Below are 21074 nucleotides of genomic sequence, written 5' to 3' on the forward strand. Positions count from 1 at the left end.
TATATATATATAAACTTAGTTTTTAAGTCCCACGTGCAACATTATGGTAATAAAAGCATAGAATTCCGGTCACGGGTCAATTCCCTGACNCGGGTGTTCTCTCGAGCGATGCTATTTTTAACTGTAACGTTTCTTGCAGATCACGTGGATCGATGGACTGGGCAACGTGCTACGCCATGGCATCAAAACCACGAAGGAAGCGTACGATAACGGTCCGCTGATTACTGTAAAGTCCGTCCTGAGAGTGATGCCGCGAAAGGATCACGACAACACGACTTTCACGTGCCAAAGTCAAAATATGGCGGATCGTTCGCCGCAAAGCGCCAAACTTCGCGTCGAGGTACGTACAAAGTAATTGGGCCTCACTCTTAGTGCGCACTACACGATAAGAACTTGAACAGTTGGAAATACATAAGGTATAATATCATGAAATAAGTCTGTAAACTGTGTCAGCAAGACGGCGAGAAATCGAAGAAAAATAAAAGAAAATGGGAAGCGGGGGAAGATAGAAATCTCGTTTAAAGGGAAATAAAATCACTGGCCTTTTATGCGCGCGCGTTCTTTTTACTCGCTGACCGGAGGAAGAAATTAACGCGAGTCGCGCAAAAGCAGGGCCCGGGACGGGACAGAGAGGAGGGTAACAAGGGTAACGAGGCGACGTATAATAATTAACGTCGTGTCTTGAGAAGCGGTTAGCGCGCGGTAATCGCCATCCGTTGGCGCAACTTTCGTGCTGCGAACGCGCGCGAGTACTTTGGCGCGTTCTCCGGGTACTACTTCCGCCCTCTTTTCTTCAGAGACGTAGACTCCATTATCCGAAGTGGCAAAGGGAACAAATAGTTTCATGGAAAAGGGCAACGAAGCGAACTCGCAGAGATTTTTACCCGGGCAGAACATTCGAATTTGTGACGGCGACGACGACGATGACGACGACGACGACGACGACGACGACGACGACGACGACGACGAGAACGAGGACGGAGATGACGCGATATTGCGAACACACCGACTGCCCGACCTGCAGAGAAAATTCTCACGAGTTATTACTTAACTCTTTTACACTGGTGCCGGATATATTACTCGCGCTTTTCACGACTCCTAATATATAAATTCGACGTTAATATCGTGTCCTAATTGGAAGCAATTCTTACGCAAGTGAGTTCAAGCAAACTCCTATTTCTTTGATGTGATTTCTTTTTTATCATCCACGCATGTGTCGACAAAATGAAAAAAAATTTAATTTTTGATATATAGAGAGAATATTTTATCTTTATTACATAATGATAAATTTTTCTTCTTGATTCAGAGTGGATTTCTACTAAAATATCTATGTTATTAACTTCTTCTTTTAGATTATATAACGTTTTTATATCGAATAAATCCCAATATAATATTAATATCAAAAATAAATCTTTTAATATCTATTAAATTTAATATTTAAATAAAAAAAATCTTTAAATACTAAAATTCTATTTAAATGTATTCCAAGTTTAATGCAGAATAGCTGTATTACTAACGGCGATTTTTCAAGTTTATGCTCATAAAAGTATTAATCATTAATATTTTCGATGGAAGAAAATTTATATTATTTGATCGAAACAATCAGATAGTCAAAGAAAATATGAATCGAGGAAACAAATGCAACACAATGCAACAAATGCCTCGTTATTTTAATTTTTAAATTGTGCAAAAAAATTATAGCCTTAAAAAGGATAGAGTTTCAAATAACATGATAAATATACGGCCCTAAAAGGTTTCAGACAAAATTTGAACAGATAAAATTTCATTCAATTCTGAAAGTGTATCGAGCGTGAGTAATATACTACGGAATATATCTCCTATTTCCCTTGTGAAATATATAACGAACGCTTCGAAAATTTCAAACGTGTAGTAATGGATATGATCATTATTATTCCGGACTACGCACGTAGCACAGCTCGGTACGAAAGCGCGACAGTTCGATTTCTACATGATGAGAAGCTTAGAAAATGGAGAAAGGCGATTCACGCATTTTGTTTTCAGGTACGTTACGCACCAAAGGTGTCCCTCTCAAAGATCGATCGCATCGTCGAAGGTTCCGAGCTTAGATTCAAGTGTTGCGCTGAGGCCAATCCACCTGATGTAGAATATAGGTGAGTATAAAAAACTGACAGATATCGACGATATTTCCATTAATATTGGAAGAGAGGAGATTTAAATATCCGATTCTTCATTAAAATATTATAGAACAATTAATGTAGTTATGTCAGCTCTCAGAGATCATAAAAACTGTATTTTATTCTAAAATGTACGGAGCTGATAAAAAGTGCACACATAAAATTAACAAAAAAATAATTATTTATTAAAAACAGAAGAATAAGATTTCTCTCTACGCGGTAATTCGAACTTTACTCTAAATCAGGTCGCCGAGTTGTTCAATAAAGTCAATATAGAACACGAGTTCAAAATAGTTGCTTAACAGTTATTCTCTATGTACCTATAATTACCATACAATAAGTAAAATATTGATGACAGGAGGAGACCAATATAAAAGATGACGAATAATGCACGATTAAATTTTTCTATACATTAAAAATCATCGTGATCGGTCGATAAAATACCAAATGCTCCGTTTTAATTCTTGTCTGAAATATTTTTCCAAACTTTCGGGTGTTTGCTGGGAAAATATTTGCCAGAAAGTGGCTTCGATCGAAACTGAAACTTCCCTTTCTGCATGCACAAATAAAATATGACGTACATAGGCGATTCAACTCATATCAGCTTCCCTTCCTTAAAGCGATCGGTTCTCTTAAGCTGCTTAAAGTTTCCGAAATATCGATAGTTTCTCACGATATCGTGTCGCTACAGGTGAGCGACGCCATCGGCGCAGCGAGCACGCGAGGGCGCGTAAGCAAAACGTGAGTCGCGTTGTTCGTACATTGGCTGCGAGCGACAAAGAGAAGGTGGATGATCGATATCCGTCTCTCTACAAAGAGGACAATGTCAAATTCAGGACGGTATTGCGCGCGCACGTGTTAACGTGGAGCGCGTTTGCGGGTTTCGCCTAGCGGGCCCGCTTTGATTGCTTTTAAATTATTCGTTACGCAACATCCCGCCGGGGGAAAAAAACTGTTCACCCTGGATGACGCGTTGTATTAATTTACGAGATTATCGGATGGTCGCTCAAATTAAATCGGCTCGACGAAAATATCACCCCCCGAGAAAGCGCAGATTGCATATTTAAAAAAAACATTACCACAATTTGTAAAATCAAGTCCTTTTTTTTTATGTTTTTTAGACGAGGCTTTCGATCGTTTAGCGTGAATTGTATTGACGCGCAATGTACGTATACGGTACTCCATGCTCTTTTATATCGCTGCTGCGTTTCGCTGTGCGAGTTTAAATTAACTTCATATATAATCAAAGGTAGAAACAAAAGGATTTCGATTTACAACGATTTTTTGCGACTGAGATTTAAATTGTGGTTCTTTTTCCGTACATAAACTGAACGGAAAGCTTTTACACGGATACAAAAGCTCAAAATCGTTTTCTTTTCCTTTTTTTCGTGTCACGACGGACTTTCTCCAGGCGTAGGTGATGTGTGTGCGTTAAAGCTCCGTGGAAAAAAAGAAACTTGATCCGCTTATGGGACTTCACGGACAGTAGGGTAGACAGAGAAGTGAGTAAAGAGTAGCGAGAGAACCACATTGTATTGACGATAACGAACGTTAGTTACCAGTCACTTTAACAGCTTTTATAGCTTCCGCAGCTTTTTTATAACTTTCACAACGGTCGTCGTCGCGCCACTGTTCGTAAAAAAAAGATCTGAATGCAAGTGAAAACTGAGAAAGCGACGAGACTAGCGACATGATTTGCCATGTTCTCGCGCGTTAAGTAACGAGATGACAAAGTAACAAAATCTTCTATCGTATCAGTTTTTAAATGATCTCTCATTACAGCAGAGAAAGGACGTATAATATTCAAGGAAATGTAGGAAACTCAGATAAGAGATAACTTAACTCGTTGGACTAATTAATTTCGGATACTAATTAAATTTGCGTTATTTCATTTCCGTGATCACAATCATTTTGATAAATTCTCGAGTTATAGAAAATAGAATAATATAAAAAAATACATTCTTATTATCGTGTAGTTGAATTTGCTGCTCTACCCAAATTATTACATTTATGAAGAAAGCAATTAATATTACAAAATTAGAAAATAAATTTTAAATCGGAGCACGTATAAACTCTTCGAGAAAGGCTTGTTTCTTGAAATATTTTTCTCTCTCGCTAGAAATGAGAAATAACTCCTTCTGATGACAAATACATATAACGTATTACAACTCGAGATAGAAAGGTATTGCTGGAATCATAAAACTTCTTTCAATCTCGCTACGAAGTAAAATATCTTCCTAAAGTTAGATCGTGTCTTCCGCAAACACTATAGATGCGTGTACACGAAAGAGTTGAACTTTGCCGGAAGATACGAGATGACCTACAGACATTTCAATGTTTATCGAGTCGTTATAGCACGGTATTCGCGCGAATATACGTTGCACAGCGCTTTTGCCGGCATCTTTGCGAGGTAAATTGTCTGTCGGACGGCTCCGATAAAATCGATTGCAATGCGAAAGGTGAAGAGCGCGAGAAAGGAGGGAGTTAGTAGAGGGTGGCGAAGGGTGGTGGGTCTCTCTTGTCTAGAGACACACGAGCTTGGTAAGTCGTCGTTCCGGTTCGATTCAGTTCTTCTCTCACTCACTCTTTCTTCTTCTCCCTGATTGTACGCGAAGGCCGTTTCGTCGCTGTGAAAAGCGCAGCCTGCCCTCTCCCGTTTATTACCATTCGAAACGACGACGTTGAGGTTCTTTTCCTCGATTGTGCAGCCAAACGATGCTCAAGATAAATCGCTCAGATCCTTCGTGAAGATGCTTCAGTTGGCAAAAGTCGAGTGGCAAGAATAGCTCGCGATAAAGAAATGTCATAAAGTACGTGTAAAATGTCAACCAAACCAAATTTACCGTGCTCGTTGATTAATTTAAAATCGACTTCTCTCTACATTGTAAATATTGAGAAATTAATCATTTTTCAATTATAAAAACGATCGAAAATGAAATTAAATTTGAGAGACAAATAAATGTTAAGATAATTTTTCATTTAATTTTTAATTAACTAGGACTTTTAGCTTGAGATCTAATTAACGAAATGTTTATCAAGTGTTAAGAGAAAAGTATTCAGTTAAAAAAAAAAAATCAAATTTAATTAAAAAATACGTGCACATCTTGCATAATTTAGAGATATCTCGTATATATTACGCGAGATCAGCGAAAAAACGGGTATGGCATTGAGTCGCAGAAGTAATCGTTTAAATGCATCGCGTTATTAAAAAGTCGTATTGATCCGGAGCGGGAGATGGCGACGCTAGAAAGTTATAGAACGATAGAAGAAGAAAACGTGATTTGTGTGTGTTTGTGTGTGTGAGTGTATATGTGAAAAACGCCTGATAATCCGTGAGTTTTTGATCTACAACGTCGGCTTATTACACCCATCAATGGTCAAATAATTATAGAGGATAAAGAGAAGAGATGCTATTTTAGACCGTCCTCTTTAAATGACGTTTATTTCGCTTTTCTTTTCCAGATGGTTTATCAACAAGAAAAAGGTGATCGGAGACTACACCACGGAGATGATTATTCACAATGCTACCCGTGAGCTGCACGACGCGACCGTAAAGTGCGAGGTTTCGAATGAAGTCGGTAAAAGTGAGGAGAGCCAAACCCTGGATATAAGATGTAAGTAAAAAGAAAACATTCCCGTAGAAAAAATAACAGTGGAGGTCAATAGTTTCTTAGAAACTATCACGTGTTTTAACATGGACTTTTTCTTCGATGCTTAAATTCCGCGATCACGCAAAGATTCCAACGTTCATTTTGTGTGGAAAAAAAAATGATAGTTTCAAAGCAGTGATCTGAAAATACCATCGCGCAAAGATATAAAATAGACGCGTTGCGCGTTTCGTACGCGCGCTGCTCGACACGTTAGAGAGAATTTCGTTTTACCGTAAAGCCGGTACCTTACAGGCGTGTTAAAGGAGTAATCGCGGTAACGATATAAAATATAGAGTCACGACGCGGAAACGCGCTCTCGAAATAAGCCACGCCGGAATAGACGCACGGCAATAAGGAAGTAACATTTTTTCCCCCTCTCACCCCACGAGTTCATTTCGTGCGAAAGCTGACCTGGAGGGGGGGTTAAAATTGAATTTTCTCAGACGGCCCGCAGTTTCGGCACCCGCCGCTCTCTGTGGAAACACATTACGGCGCCACGGAGATCCTGCAGTGCGACGTAGACGGGAATCCAATGCCCGAGATCGAGTGGTACCACGAGGATTCGGACCGAATGGTCGCCAACAGTCCGAACATAAGCGTCGTTGTGAGCTCTGACACTGCCGGCCGTTACTACTGCAAGGCCCGTGTGCGCGGCTTTCCAGAATTAACTGGCCATGCCAACATCTACATTCGCGCGCCGCCCAGCATAGTGTCGCAAAGGATCCAATATGTGCCTGACGAAGGAGTGGTCAAGGTACACACATACATTGATGGAACAATGTTCTTTGATCCGCTATCGGTTAAGTATCATGCTCAGAGCGACTATCATTCGCAAAGGTACATAGGGCCCAACACGTAATTTTCTTGAGTGCCGTCGTGCCGGACATCCCGCGCGTGTGTATTATGAATTATTATTACATGGAAGCATCCCTCCTACCGGAAAGATCTTTTAAGCTGGGGATGGCAGTTATCAGGAAGCACTCAGTATAATTTACTCTGGATAATTTAGCTTCATCTGCGGCGTGAAAATACGCTTGAGAGTCTGCTAAGGCGATCAACGTACGGGATGTTCCAAGTCAATAAACATTTTCACATCAAAACGAGGAGAAAAGTCCGTATTAACGTCTGACCTGAAATGCAATTTTTATAAGCATTTTATTGATACGAAAGCTCAAGTAGAACAACAGGTTACGATAACATCAAAATGATGTCAATATGGATCGTGACTGATAAAAGTGACTTTTAATAATCATTTTGAGATCATTTTGACGTCATCATGACTTGGTGTTCTACCTGGAAAGTTATGATTAAGCAATATGTACATAACCGAATGTAATAATAAACACAATAAGATAAACATTTATCTAAAATTATATTCACTTAAAATTATATCAATTTCAATCTTCATTGAAAAAGGTGTAGACATTTGCGGACATATGTCGATACGAATTTTTGTCTCGTATTTCAACTGAGAATGAACTGGCACTCAAAGCTCATCCAAGCGTTTCGCCAGCATTCTATACGTATCCTCACGCTGACACAGGAGTTCACGATGATCGCGCGATGCCATTCCCACATTTTTCTCTCTGCCGATGCTTGAAACACTTTTAGAGAAGACCGAAGAGCGCGGGTCACCCCGGTTGACGAGGGTGAAAGACCGGGGTCGCCGATGAGGGGTGGAATGGGACTCACGCTTAACCGCAATTTTTTTATTTCACCGGCGTTTTTCCCCGATTTGCTTCCCAGGTTAAGTGCACCGCGATATCCGTGCCAAAAGCGGAATCGGTGGTGTGGAGCTTCGCCGGTCGCGAGCTCAATTTCACGTCGAACAATACGCCGTTCTACGTGCAAGAGGAATACGCGGCCGAGAGGATAGTCAGCACTGTCACCCTACTGGATCCCATATCGACGTACTTTGGGGATTACAACTGCACGGTTACGAACAGCTTCGGCACGGATTCTGTCATCATCAAACTGACAGCACACAGTAAGTGTTTGATATCTGATAGATTACTCTCTTACTATCGGCTGATCGCATCTCATCTCTAGATAAGCTTTCGAAGATCTTGCGAATTCGAATGTACATATTATTGGATAATAGATTCATTTAGCGAAGGATTGCCAAGAATAGATAAAGTGATTTTTCCTTCCTTTTTCCCCATAAAGTTTTAATTTTATTTTTGCTAAATATCGATATATATAATTTTGTAATTTTGATACTATAATTCAATATTTTTTTGAAAGCTTTAAATTAAACAATTAAATAATTTACCGATGATCACAAAGTGAATTTTTCTCTTTTTCTCTTTTTTTGCTAAATATTTAAATATTTGTTATGTAATTTTATATGATACTATAATCAATATTATTTAAAAAGCTAATTAAATTCAATATTTTATTCAGTATTTATGAAATAAACATCGCATCTTTTTTTACAATCTGGAAATATCAATATTGAGTAAATCACTTAGGCTTGGTTGCATCAACGTTACTTTAATTTTAAGCGAGGCTTAAAACTCTCTTTTTTGTCCCTGTCTTTTTTCGGTTTTAAAACGAGATAGAGAGAGTTTTAAGTTTCGCTTAAAATCAAAGTAACGTTGGTGCAACTGGGTCTTAGTAATCATATTTTCCAGAATAAAATCTTTTACGCAATCGCATAAAATTTTAATTCCAATTTTACTTAAAATAGAATCTTTAATCTTTTTAATGTAAAATTAATTAAAAAATTAAATTTTGCTTCCTTGCATCTTTACAATTTACTTAATAAGATCCCTTTTTTAACTAAAAATAATGTATATACATCGAATGCTTCCTTTAAAACATTTTTATTTTTAGTATTAATATTTCGTCAAATGTGCAAAATGTATTAATAATATTTTCTGTGTTAAATTTAAGTTTTATATACTCACGTTAGCAACGATCTCGATCTTCTTTGAATACTTGAAAACTGGCGATGATTTCTTGATGTATTTTTCGATACATTTCAATCCGAGATTAATTAAAACATCGATATTGTTCCTAAAATTAAAAAATATTTAATTCTTTTAATCTAAAATTAACTAAGAAATTAAATTTTGCTACTCTCTTTATTTTAATCTACATATTCTATTTAGTAAAATCTTTTTTAATTTATAACTAAAATTATTTATATACATCTGTGTTTTTTCTCTGAAGTAATTTTATTTTTAGTTTAAGTATATCACCAAATACACTAAACGTATCTATTATTTGAATTAAATTTAAATCTTCATATACTCACGATCACAGTGACAATCTCAGCTTTGATTGATGCTTTTCTAATGCTTAATTAATTTTTCCTAAAATTAGAAAACTATTTTTTGAAATCTGAAATTAAATTAATTAAAAACTTAAATTTTTCTTTTTGTATCCTCACACAATTCTGTTTGAAAAAATTTTTTTTTTAATTTTATTTATTTAAAACTGAAGAAATTTTATTATATACATTAATATTCTTCTTTTAAAGTAATTTTATTTTTAGTCAATGCATGACCAAACGCGCTAAATGTATCTGTTATACAAGCACACAAAACAAAATTTGGTGTTTGATCCAGAGATTAGGTCATCTATTCTTGTATGTATTTCATTGAATTCTAATCGCTGTCCAAATGGTCCATTACGTCACATTTTTTTATCGATGAAAAATAACTCGATTTTCCAGTATTTTTCGAGCCATTTATGGCCTGGTTTTTAATATGCAAGCTGAGGTAAAAGAGAGAAAGTAAGTCAATGGTAATATGCAAGTTTATAAAGTTAATATGGCAAGTTAAAAAATCAAAAAATCGAGCTATTTCTGTTGATTTAAAAAAATAGAGCATTTTGGATATTACTTCGGTTTCAAATCAAAATTCAAAATACATATGAATACCACGATCTAATTTCCAAATAAAAAAATTTATGTGTGCTTGCGTCATCTGAATTAAATTTAAATTCTATCGTCTATTTTCTATAGCTGAACATTTTTAGAAAAGTGAAATAGATATATTTAATATCTGATGAAGCGACAAAAAAATTCTAGTGCAGGAATGAAAAACAGGAAAGAGTTGTATCTTAAAATGAGGTGAAAGTTACATTGGTGAATATTTAGTAAATTTTATTGGTATGTGTGTGTCAATATTTAGACAATTTCATTGGTCAATATTTAATAAATTTCATTTTTAATGTTCATTAATGCTCGCTTTTATAAATTTTCATCTCATTGCAAGATACACAATCTCCTCATCTTTTATATACTCACAATTACTGGCTTCTCTCGATAGAAACTGACGATCCTTCGATGTATTCCGAAATTACACTCGCGGATATAATAATATATTCATATATTCTCCCATTATCGATCGCTAAATTAAATTACTAACGATATATGACTGATTTATCACCTGATATAATGAGACGGCGCTTCCGGACTCGTTCCCGATTTTCTGTTGTTTTCGATCTAATGTTTTCGCACGACACAAAATTCCGAGAAGTGACAACATCACCGATTCCGGGAAGACGCGCGACGCGAGCAAATGGCGGACACGAAGGTCGGCCGTTATCCGAATATTCTAGACGAGCACAGGATCATCCGTCTCCGTTGATCCACGATGGAGATTTCTCTCCTTCGATGCTTTTCGATGTTCCGGGATGCTGAATAACACTTGCGACGCGGATGAACGAAATATGGGAAACGGATGGATTTTTGTCGACGAACCCTGCCCGCGTCGCAACACGTACTGACCGGCAGTTGAGTAAAATTCAGTTACGTGACCGCGGATAACTTCACACGTTCCGTAAAAATTCCAGACGGATCGCCGATTTCGAGTCCCGAGTGGCGTGTTAATCACGATCGCACTGGTCAATTAACACGATTGCTCGTCAGTAGATTCAGTATCGCCGACGCTCGCTGTACGCAGAATTTATTGCAGCTTATCCGGTAAAAAGGCATGAAAAACCACAGCGATTGTGATCCACCATGTCCCGAAGAACGCGCAACACATAATGCCGTTACTAGGCGGTAAAAAAAATTTGGTAACACGACTCGCGGCTAACTTCGCGCGCTTTGGAAAATTTTCCGCCGATTTCGAGGCTCGAGAGAGCGTTTACATTAATCGCGATCGTATGAGCTAGTTAACAGTTTAACACATCGATTAACACACATCGATTAACACATCGTGACAATCATCCGTTTTGAATTCAATATTCTAGATACTTGTTTATACACAGGGTTTATCCAAGACGAGTAAAAAGACGCGAAGATACGCGACGATTGCGATCCGACATGCTTCACTGAGAAGCGTGTGACACGTAATGCCGTACTAGGCGGTTAAAAAAGTTTGGTAACGTGACCTGCGGCTAACTTCGCGCGCGCTCCGGAAAATTTTCCGATGAGACGGCCGTCAACGTCGAGGCTCGAGAAACATTAATCTGATTAATCGCGATCATGCAAGCCAGTTAATACATCGTGACAATCACCCGTGTCGAATTCAGTATCCCCTCGTTTGTATGTATGTAGGATTTAATGGGATTGGAGTAAAAAGACGCGAAGATACGCGACGATTGTGATCCGACATGCACCGAGAAGCGCGCGACACGTACTGCCGCAGGTGATTAGGGAAATTTGATCACGTGACCGCGGCTAACTTCGTATAAGATTTTCTAACCGATCGAGCGGAAAGTGACGGGCGCCGATCGCAAGACATGTTAATCGCAATTACATGGGCCGAATAATAGATGATTTTTATATCGCTCGGCTCGATATTCCTGATACTCGTTTCTACGCTGAATTTACCTTCACTTGGGGATGGGTAAAAAGACGAGAGGCTCGCAAAACGCCGGCGATTGTAATTCGACATGCATTCGGGAGGCGCGCGTACCGGTCTACCGACTGGTGATTAGCAAAATTCGACACGTCATCGCGGCTAATTTCATGCGTCGCGATGTTTTGCTAAAATGCCGAAAGGATATTAACACTGCCGACGGGGACGCGTAAAACTGCCCTTTACCTGGGCACAACGCGTTGTATTTTCCATTTTAAAGCGCATTCATCAGAGAGCAAAGACACTTAGACAAAAAGCACTTAACTATTATTGGCGTATTTTTAACATGTCCTTTATCCTGACTTTCCTGAAAGCTTATGAATAGCTTGCAAAGTGAAAATTATAAATTATATAATTTTTATAAATTTTTATCTTACACATATTAATCGTCGACTAGCAGGTCTTTTTAGAAAAAGGCAAAAGTAGACTATTCGTCGTTTCACAAAAAGACTATGATATTAATACTTTTTTAACTCTTCACCAGCAGCTGTGATCTTTAAGGACACGATCAATTTGATTGTGAACGTTTTGATTGTGAATTTTAGTAGATAAATTTCTTGATAGATAAATTTAAATCTGTAAAATAAATAAAATACAATCTGATAATAAAAGTTCCTTGTTAAAGCTTTGACATATATATCAGAATTTTTTTAGATTTTTATATAATTTGGAATAATAAAAAATTTACTCTAAATAGAAATTTTCGAAAAATATAGTAAATTTGTAATTATTAGAAATTATATAAAAATCTAAAAGAATTCTGATATGTGTCAAAACTTTAACAAGGAATATTTATTATCGAATTTTTTGAAGACTTCTGCTGACGGAAGGAAATAAAATTCATGTTATCGACGGGGTTAAAATGCTTCAAATAAAATTAAATTAAAATATCAAATCGCAAGCTTATAATATTCAATCAAATATCGAGCTTATAATATTCAATTAAAATATCAAAATATAAATCAATAAAAATGAGATTATCCCATTAAGATCCCATTAAGATCAAATCCGCTAAACATAAACTAATAATAACATTATATCAATGTTATAATTCCCTACTCAATAATATGACTGTTATGGATAACATGTGTTATATTATATGTAAAATGTTGAGTGGGAAATTATAATATTATTTATAACAATATTGTTAGTTTGTTTGTGTTTAGCGGGAATTATTTTCTTCTCTAATCGCGATAGCAATAATGAGTGTATTTTTAGGACAGAAATAATGGCGTTGATCGAAATGCTACATTTCGTTATAAGGTCATCTCGTAATGAAAGAGTACCGTGTCGTTGTAATTTTAAACATATATATATACTTGAAGGACGAATGTATAATTCACGCCCGTATTGTCTCTCACTGAATAATCATTAAAACAAAAGAAGGATATATTAAAGGCGTTGTTACAAAGAGAAAGTTCTAATTTTACAATTGCGATATTAACGATTATGAGAAGCCATGTTTGCTCATGAGAAGCAAACAATATGAGCTAATTGTAACTCGACGCGAATATATTATATGCTCATATGTGTACATAGGGTATACACGTTTGTTTTATAGTAGCCATTCGTACTTTCTAAATGTGAAAGAAAAGTTTCTCTCAAAAGCTTTCTCGCGTGAGAGAACAAAATATCTTTTATTTTAATAATTTCGATATTTTCGTTGAGAAAGAGTCGACTATAAATATTTTTAATAACCTATATAATCTAAATTTTTTATGATAATATAGATTATATAAAAAATTTATTAAAAAGTTATATAGTTTTATCGTTTTGATATCATAAGCATAATATAGATCTATTATGATAATCTATTACGGTAATTACGACATATTAAAAATTTATATAGTTTTATTATTCTAACGTTATAAGCGTTTCATTGTTGTTATAATGGAAACTACGTAAATTTTTCTCTTTGATTATATATCAAATTCATGGAAACAGATGTAGGTCTAATGGACATAGACAGTGTGTTATAAATCGGTTCGCTTTTTCCAAGAAGATCGAAACTGTGTAAAGTAGTTTAAGAACGATTAGGGAGTTGAAATATTACCAGAGTCTCTTACCACACGTATTCACCGAGATAACACCGATGATATACGTAGATATTTTGCGTACATTTAAATAAAAACAAGGAAATAAGATACCTATCTAAATGTCTGGTTGAACGTATATCACGTGTTTATTCAAAACATTTTTAACCACTGTTTACTCAAGAAAATGATGTGTACTTCTACTTTTCGGAATTGACATTGTTTCAGATAGAAATATAGCTCTCCCATAACTGTAAGCTTTTTGAGCAAAAGCCAACGAGCTATCTTTTTATATAATAATTTCAATTCTTTTGTACCGAGACTTTTACGATGTTCCGGAAAATCACAATTTGTAAGCGTAATACGTCCATGACGGAAAGCTTCATCACCATTCAATGCTTCTAAAAGATCAGAGAGATTCTAGATCAGCTCATTTGCGCGACTAGCTCTTCAGTTAATGATTTGCAAACTACTTTAACCGCTACTCACGATCAAATAATTACCTTCGACAAATGACTCACTATTAATGTATATCAAATGTTATAATCTCTTTTCGAGTCACTATGTAATTGCTATTACATTCCGCGACTTAATTCTAAGAAAGGGAAATATAGGAGTGAAAAAACTTCCGTAAAAAGTGGCACAGTTGATAAACATGACTATCGAATTTATTACAGCGGTAAATAGAAGCTTATGCTTAATCTGTAAAAGTATGACAAAAAAGATACACGCTGAAGATTTATATATTACTGTTATTCAAGTGAAAGGTCTGGAATTCGATGTTATTGACTTGTGCCACTTTTCAAGCGGCGATGCGTATATTAATTAACGCGCCTCGCTCTTCTTCATATGGTAAACGAGATTTTAACCAGACATGACGCTTAGCGTTGATTCCAGTCGATTGGCAACTGATCTTGATCATCGCCGGGCTGGTTGTCTGCGTGATCCTAATTGGCATAATAGTCATACTCATTCTACAATGTCGCGATCGTATTAAGCAGCCACGACCGCGTACGGCACAGAATCAAGAGACTGATTTGCGTAAGTAATTGTGACATTAATATATATAGATAATACATTAATATATATAGATACATACAAAATTGTATCGACAGAATGTTACAAAAAAAATTGGGTGGTTAATCTCTTTAGACCTGATTTTAACGAAACCAAGTTAAAAAAAATCTTTAATATTCAAATGTATTTTAATAAGTAATAAACAATTGATTTTTTTCAAAAAATTTTGACTGTGTTGATAGAATTAAATAATTTCAACGGATAATGTCTTCAAATTGATGATTATATTACAACTTACTCTGATTCTGAAGGGGTTAAAATAACGAATGTTATACCAATTCAAGACATTTGTTCAACCTCGTTGCCTCTTTCCCTGATTCATATAGAGGAAACGGATTCTAATGCCGATCGATACAGAGAAAGCGATAGGAGCAGCAATCTCTCGGATGTCAAAGCGGACATCAGAGCGGGATCCAGTGTTAGCAACGCGGAAAGTGTCACAGCCCTTGACAGTGAAGGCGAAGGAAGTACCAGAGGAGTAAACGCTTTGGCGCTTGCTGGACCAGTGCCGAATCCATTATCCGGTTATCGTTATAGCGCTGATTATACTGAGCCTTCCTTCCCGCCGAAGAACAACGTAAGTCGATTTAATATACTTGCTCTCAAGATACTTTAACGAACGATTGTGAGACCTCCTAAATAAACTTGAAGAAAAAGATCCAACTATTTAAGGACAGATTTTGAAAAGAAATTTTTAGAAAAATATTTATAGAGATATTTCTCTCTTACACACAGAAGTAACAGTTTTGTTAAAGTATTAAAAAATTTAGTTAGATAAAGATCTGAAAATAATTTCTTTGAATCATTAAAATAATTATGTAAGACTTAAATGTTTAAATGTAAATTCTACATAATTATTTTGATGGTCTAATAAAATTATTTTCAGATCTGTATCTAGCTAAATTTTTGGTTACTTCAGTAAAAAACCATTCTTTCTGTGCAGCATAGATTTCCAAGAGACGTCCTAAGAATATATTCCCGAAATATCATTCAAATAAAGTGTGCTACATGAATCTTTATTTATGTCTTATTTATTCAATATTAAAAAGTGAGACGTGGCATCTGTTTCTGTAGGATGGCAGTAACAACAACGGTTATGTGCCATACGTTGACTACACTCGCGATTATATGCCACCAACGACACAGAGCATGGGCGCTTCGCGAGAGTCCTTGAGCAGGATATCCACGAGTGGTATCTTATCATCGAAAAAAATCGGACTTAGCTCGGCCAATCTGGGTAGCTCGACTCCACAAACAACACCGATCGATCCGCGATTTTCCGCGACATATGGCAATCCCTATCTCAGGTAAAACAGATCTCTCTGTCGCTTGTTCACACTGAAAAAGAGTTTATTAAATTTTAATAAGTATTTGTTTTATACTACTAACTAAATATTTACCAAATTTATTTACCAAATTTATTTACCAAATGTATACTTCTTTGATACAAGAACTATTAATTTAATTTAAATACAGCTTTTTGTTAAATAAATATTTATATACTGTAAGTAAATATTTCATTAGTACTATATTTAAACAAATATTTATATTAAAATTTAGTAAATTTTTTTCAGTGCAAATACAGGCCAGAAAGAAAACAAAAATTTATTACTTTATTAATCGATATTAAAAACTCTTCCAAAGTTTTTTAAAAAATTATTGTTTCTTAAATGTGAGACAATATATAATACAAGAAGAGCGATAGTCTCAGTGTATCTTTACTGTAATATAATTCCTTTCATGTAAGCCAAGGAAATAACCTTCATTCACGCTCGATCAAAGTTCCAAAATTTCTGAGAGTGTCAACATAGCCTCGGAGCTCGCGCGGATGCCTCGGACTAATTATAATTGGCTCGTGTCATTGATCGGCTGCGGATACCTTAGGTGGCATCACGTTTACGTATACGTCGCGCGACGCTTGTCATCCTCGTATGCGGGAATCTCATGTCGTACGTGCCAGGAATGCGTTCGTCGCGAACGGCTAAATTAGATATGAGAGCGAGGCACGGCTGTGCCTCGCACGAGCTTCGGGAAATGCTTGCTCTACCTTAAAAAACGGAAATACGATGATTAAAAAATCAACCAAGATGCGATGGAGAATTCCTCAGAAAAAAAAGAACGTAAATTATATTCAAGCTTTCGCGTAATTTCGTTTGCGACTGCATATTGCATTCTGTTTTTCTCGGGGAACTTTTAAAATTCTTGTTTTGCGTCGCGTTCAGCGGTCCTTTTTTTAAAATTTTATGCTCTTCCCACAGAAGATGACCTCGAAGAAAGATCAAAGTATCTCACTATTGTGTCTATATACCAAGTCCACGCTTCGCCACCCGCATCTAGCTCATACGTGCCTTTCCTTACTATTGTTTACCTTCCTCCGCCAAAGATGCACAACAGCAACAACCTCACGTGTTTTGTTTCAGACCCAAAATCCAAGACTCCTTCCGAATCGGACTGAAGTACAAGCCGAAACGAGACGAGACGACTTCCTCGGTTCGACAAATAGAAATGAATTCGTTACGGTTTCAATTCGCGGTTATAACGCTGTAGAATAAAAGCCGACAAAGAACTGTCAACACGTGGAAGTCTCCTAAAATCATCCCTTTTCGAAACAGGGAAAAGTATTTCAAAGAATCGCTTTGCAATGATAAACATGACTGACGGAACTTTGAGATATACTTCCTTGAAGTTTAATTTTAGTTATTTTTGCAATTATCTTTACATCTGTTTAAGATTTAGGGAAGAGGCATGACTTCTCCTGCCCCTCCTGCCTCCTCCTGTCCATAATTATGAATTTTATTTGTAGCGAGATGAAATAAATATTATTGAACGCAACAGTTAGAATTTAAGATATCTTCTTGCAAACAAACTTTGCTTATTACTTAATTTTGTTAAGTGTCAAATGCCAATTATTAATCATTAATCAAGTGATACGATGAATATACAATGAATATTCTCTAAATTTTTTAAAGAAATCTCACTTTAAAGAATAAAAAAATTGAGTCAAAAAAGAGAGACTGAATTTTCAATTTTTAAGAGTGAGAATTTACTCTACAAAATGAGATTCCTTTTAAAAGTTTCAGAGTGTAAGTGAGAATACATTTGACGATGCATTGGGTGCTTATATAGCGAAAACGTTGATGTACTCGTGACGCCTGGCAAGAAACGAAACCGCGACGAATTTGCTGGGAGTCAGATTCAGTTACTGTTTGCATACTTGTTTCTCGCTCTCTTCTCTTTTCACGATTTAAATTCCAACGCCGGGAAAAAGCCCGATTTCCCGTCACTAACGCTATATTTCTTTCTTGCAAACGAATACAGAATGTCAGCGGCTGAACAGCTCCGACACGCGCCGCACACTGCCGTGCCGGGAGTCACGCCGGCACCACCGCCGTACACGCAGGCAATGAGAATGAATAGCTTGAATACCTTGAACGGCGCTGGCCCTCAGGTTGGTACAATAGTGAAATGTATGTCAAATTCCTAAACGTAGTTACACCGACACCGGAGTGCCGCGGCGCTTCATGCAACTTGGGGTAGATCGGGAGCAAACTGTCAATATTGCAAAGCCATTGCAACTGCGCGCGCGCTACTTTCATTTTGCAACGTTAATCCTTTCCCGTACGGCCCCATTCCAATTCCCCGACGCACGTAAATTTCTGGTAAATTGTTTTTGCCTGCTCTCTGCATCGCATACCTTCGCGTAAGACGCGATGCGCAAAAAGAGCTTCACTCGAAAAAAAAAAGAAGAAATTGAAAATCTAATAATCAGGTAAGTTGTATTTCAAGATACGATTTCGGGTTAGCTTTTATTCGGTCTGGATTTAATTTTAGAGAATGTAAGCTCGGTATTAAAGGATGCATATAAATATATGGATTTCGGTAATTACACAGATGCGCATGGATTGCGATAGAATTAAATTGATTTATTTCTTGTCGTTTGGAATTATTTTATTTTTATATTTAATTTAATTTATTTTTTTCTTTGTCAGCTGACAAAATTCGCAATATTGATTTATTACACTTGACTTACATTCCGACTTACCCAGGCGTGCTAATTAATATATATATATATATATTTCGGGAATGAAAAAAACGAATGGAGTAAAAAAATTGACTACAACATAGCATACGGGCAATTGAGTGAAATAATAGTGTAAGCCAGTAATAATGTCACACGTTTGAAAAAATGTAATGCTCAGTTGCTATGGCGAAAACGTAAAATTTTCAATTTTTTTCCTTTAGAATTGTAGAAAATGTATAATAACGTGGCTGAAATTCGTATTACACAGTTTCACAAATCCTTTTATTTCCCGAAATGAGAAAAAATATGGCTTTTACCACTTTTCCGCTCACATATTACTCGCTGGATGTTTTCATACTGTATAATTCAATCTTTGCACTATTTGAGGCTTTATAGTTTAATGGATATAGATGGAAACACACACACATTAGCTAGAATATTTGTTTTATGTTTCTATGGAGTTCGTGTAATTAAATATGTATGTCGCGTATCATAAAAATATATGAATAGTCCTTCAACCTTTATAGCTGTACAAAATAATGAGATTTTCCAAAAAAAAAAATTTCTATATTATTTATATGTAATTCTCGCCTACAATTAATATAATGTTTGTAGAAAATCAGAATTCATAGAATCTGTGATTAATCTCTTCTTTATTCAATGAACATGTCAAGCGATTAAATTCAACAAAGCTTGTTCTATATGGGGACACATATCTTTATGTAAATACATATTTTAATTTAAATCTATATAAATACATATCTTAACTTAACAAACATCGTTCTCGGTGCAAGGGAGATTTAAGATTAAATATTTAAAGAAACTGTGTATCTTTTTAAATGTAACGGAGAAAACATATCACGATTAGAAGCAAAGTAGTATCTGTAGGATTTAACAGCCGAGATTAAATGCGATAACGTGAGGATACCGTGTTCCTTTTTGTTTTGCAGGCTCCATTGTCAGCGCATTATATCACCGGCGGTCCAAACGGGGCCATGGCGACGGTGAAACGCACATCCGCAGTGGGCACGTTAGCGACGCACGTATGAGGCCAGGGGATCTATCCGAATTAGAACCGTCGATACTCGGGCCTAACTGAAACCACCTTCGAACTCGGCCGTGCCCTCGAGACGTCCCGCTACTTGCTCGGTCCGCGCCCGGCGACGTTGAAATCGACGACGCGCCACGCACGACGTCTCGTTGATGCATCGGAACAGAGTCAATGTCGTTACAACCAGACCCGTCACGCTCACGACACGGAACGTTATAGAGCGGAATACGAGCGACTTGTAGAACGAAGGTCGCAGGGCAGTTGGGGCAGCAGAGGTCACGGCGGGGCCACGGACCGAGCACAACGAATGGTTGAGAATGGCGAGGCGCTCAAACATATAGAACTGATGCTTCGGCAGTTGCAAAGGGCCAGCAGAGATCATCAACAACTCGTGCGGCAACGTCATTCAGACGTACAGTACGAGATCGGTAAGCGAATCAACGAGAGAATCTGGCATCATCGTTATCATCATCATTATCGAGATGGACGCCAGAGTTCGATTGACGCATCTAGAACTTGGTCCAGATCCTCGAGCAGCCCGTGGGAATCGGACTTAACTTTGAAGAAAACGCAACCAAACGTTACAACGAGATTGCTAACAAAGAGACGAGATTATGGAGGAACGGCACAAAGTACGATCAACATTCTGAAGCCAATCTCCGGACACGTTCGGGATGGCACTGCGGGTACTTATCAAGAAATGAAATATGTTCCCGAAAGTGTCGGCTGGATGGACGCGCGGGAAACGTTCGATGCGTGGAGTTTGCCTGGAGCTTCATCGAGCAACGACCGAAGGACATCCTCCACCGTCGTTTAATGCGGACAGGATCGGCCTTGTGCCGAGATTCGTCAATCTCAGCAAGAGGGTTGCGAAGGAACGTGGGACACTCGAGAGAATCGAGATGAACCGGAGACTCTCTCGAGAAGGAGGGAAGGTGTTGACGTGAGAACGTCATGAAAAGCGATTCGTTCGTGTTAATGATACGCTTACGATAGGAACTGCACTTCAATTGAAATCAAACTATCTCGCTACGCGATGGTGAACGCAACGCATGCTGAAGAGATGGCCGGTGCGAAAGGGACGCCGATATCGAAGGGAACTCTCCTTTTGGGTCAATAAGATTAGATTTAGGACGACGAAGAGCGCCATGAGTAGTGCTCGGAGAATGTTCGTGAGTACGAGAGGAGAGAGGAGGGAGGGACGATGTTGGTTGGGTTCGTGGATCGAAGGTACTCTCTTCGGTCGGTGGCGAAAACAGACCACTCGGTA

At 37.2% G+C, this 21074-nt stretch overlaps 1 protein-coding gene across 1 annotated transcript in view; it reads left to right on the forward strand.

The window, feature by feature from the left end:
- Nucleotides 1–19802, forward strand: part of LOC105618061 (irregular chiasm C-roughest protein-like) — a 128325-nt gene extending 108523 nt beyond the window's left edge. The window contains exons 4-13 of the mRNA XM_012199599.1: nt 140–340; nt 2023–2132; nt 5619–5770; nt 6250–6560; nt 7553–7793; nt 14541–14696; nt 15059–15309; nt 15807–16039; nt 18051–18180; nt 19704–19802. Of these exons, the coding sequence (XP_012054989.1) occupies nt 140–340; nt 2023–2132; nt 5619–5770; nt 6250–6560; nt 7553–7793; nt 14541–14696; nt 15059–15309; nt 15807–16039; nt 18051–18180; nt 19704–19802 (1884 nt within the window). The remainder of the gene's footprint in view (nt 1–139; nt 341–2022; nt 2133–5618; nt 5771–6249; nt 6561–7552; nt 7794–14540; nt 14697–15058; nt 15310–15806; nt 16040–18050; nt 18181–19703) is intronic.
- The last annotated feature ends 1272 nt before the right edge of the window (nt 19803–21074 follow it).

This window comes from Atta cephalotes (assembly GCF_000143395.1).
Source record: "Atta cephalotes unplaced genomic scaffold scaffold00015, whole genome shotgun sequence".
In the NCBI taxonomy this organism is placed as follows: domain Eukaryota; kingdom Metazoa; phylum Arthropoda; class Insecta; order Hymenoptera; family Formicidae; genus Atta; species Atta cephalotes.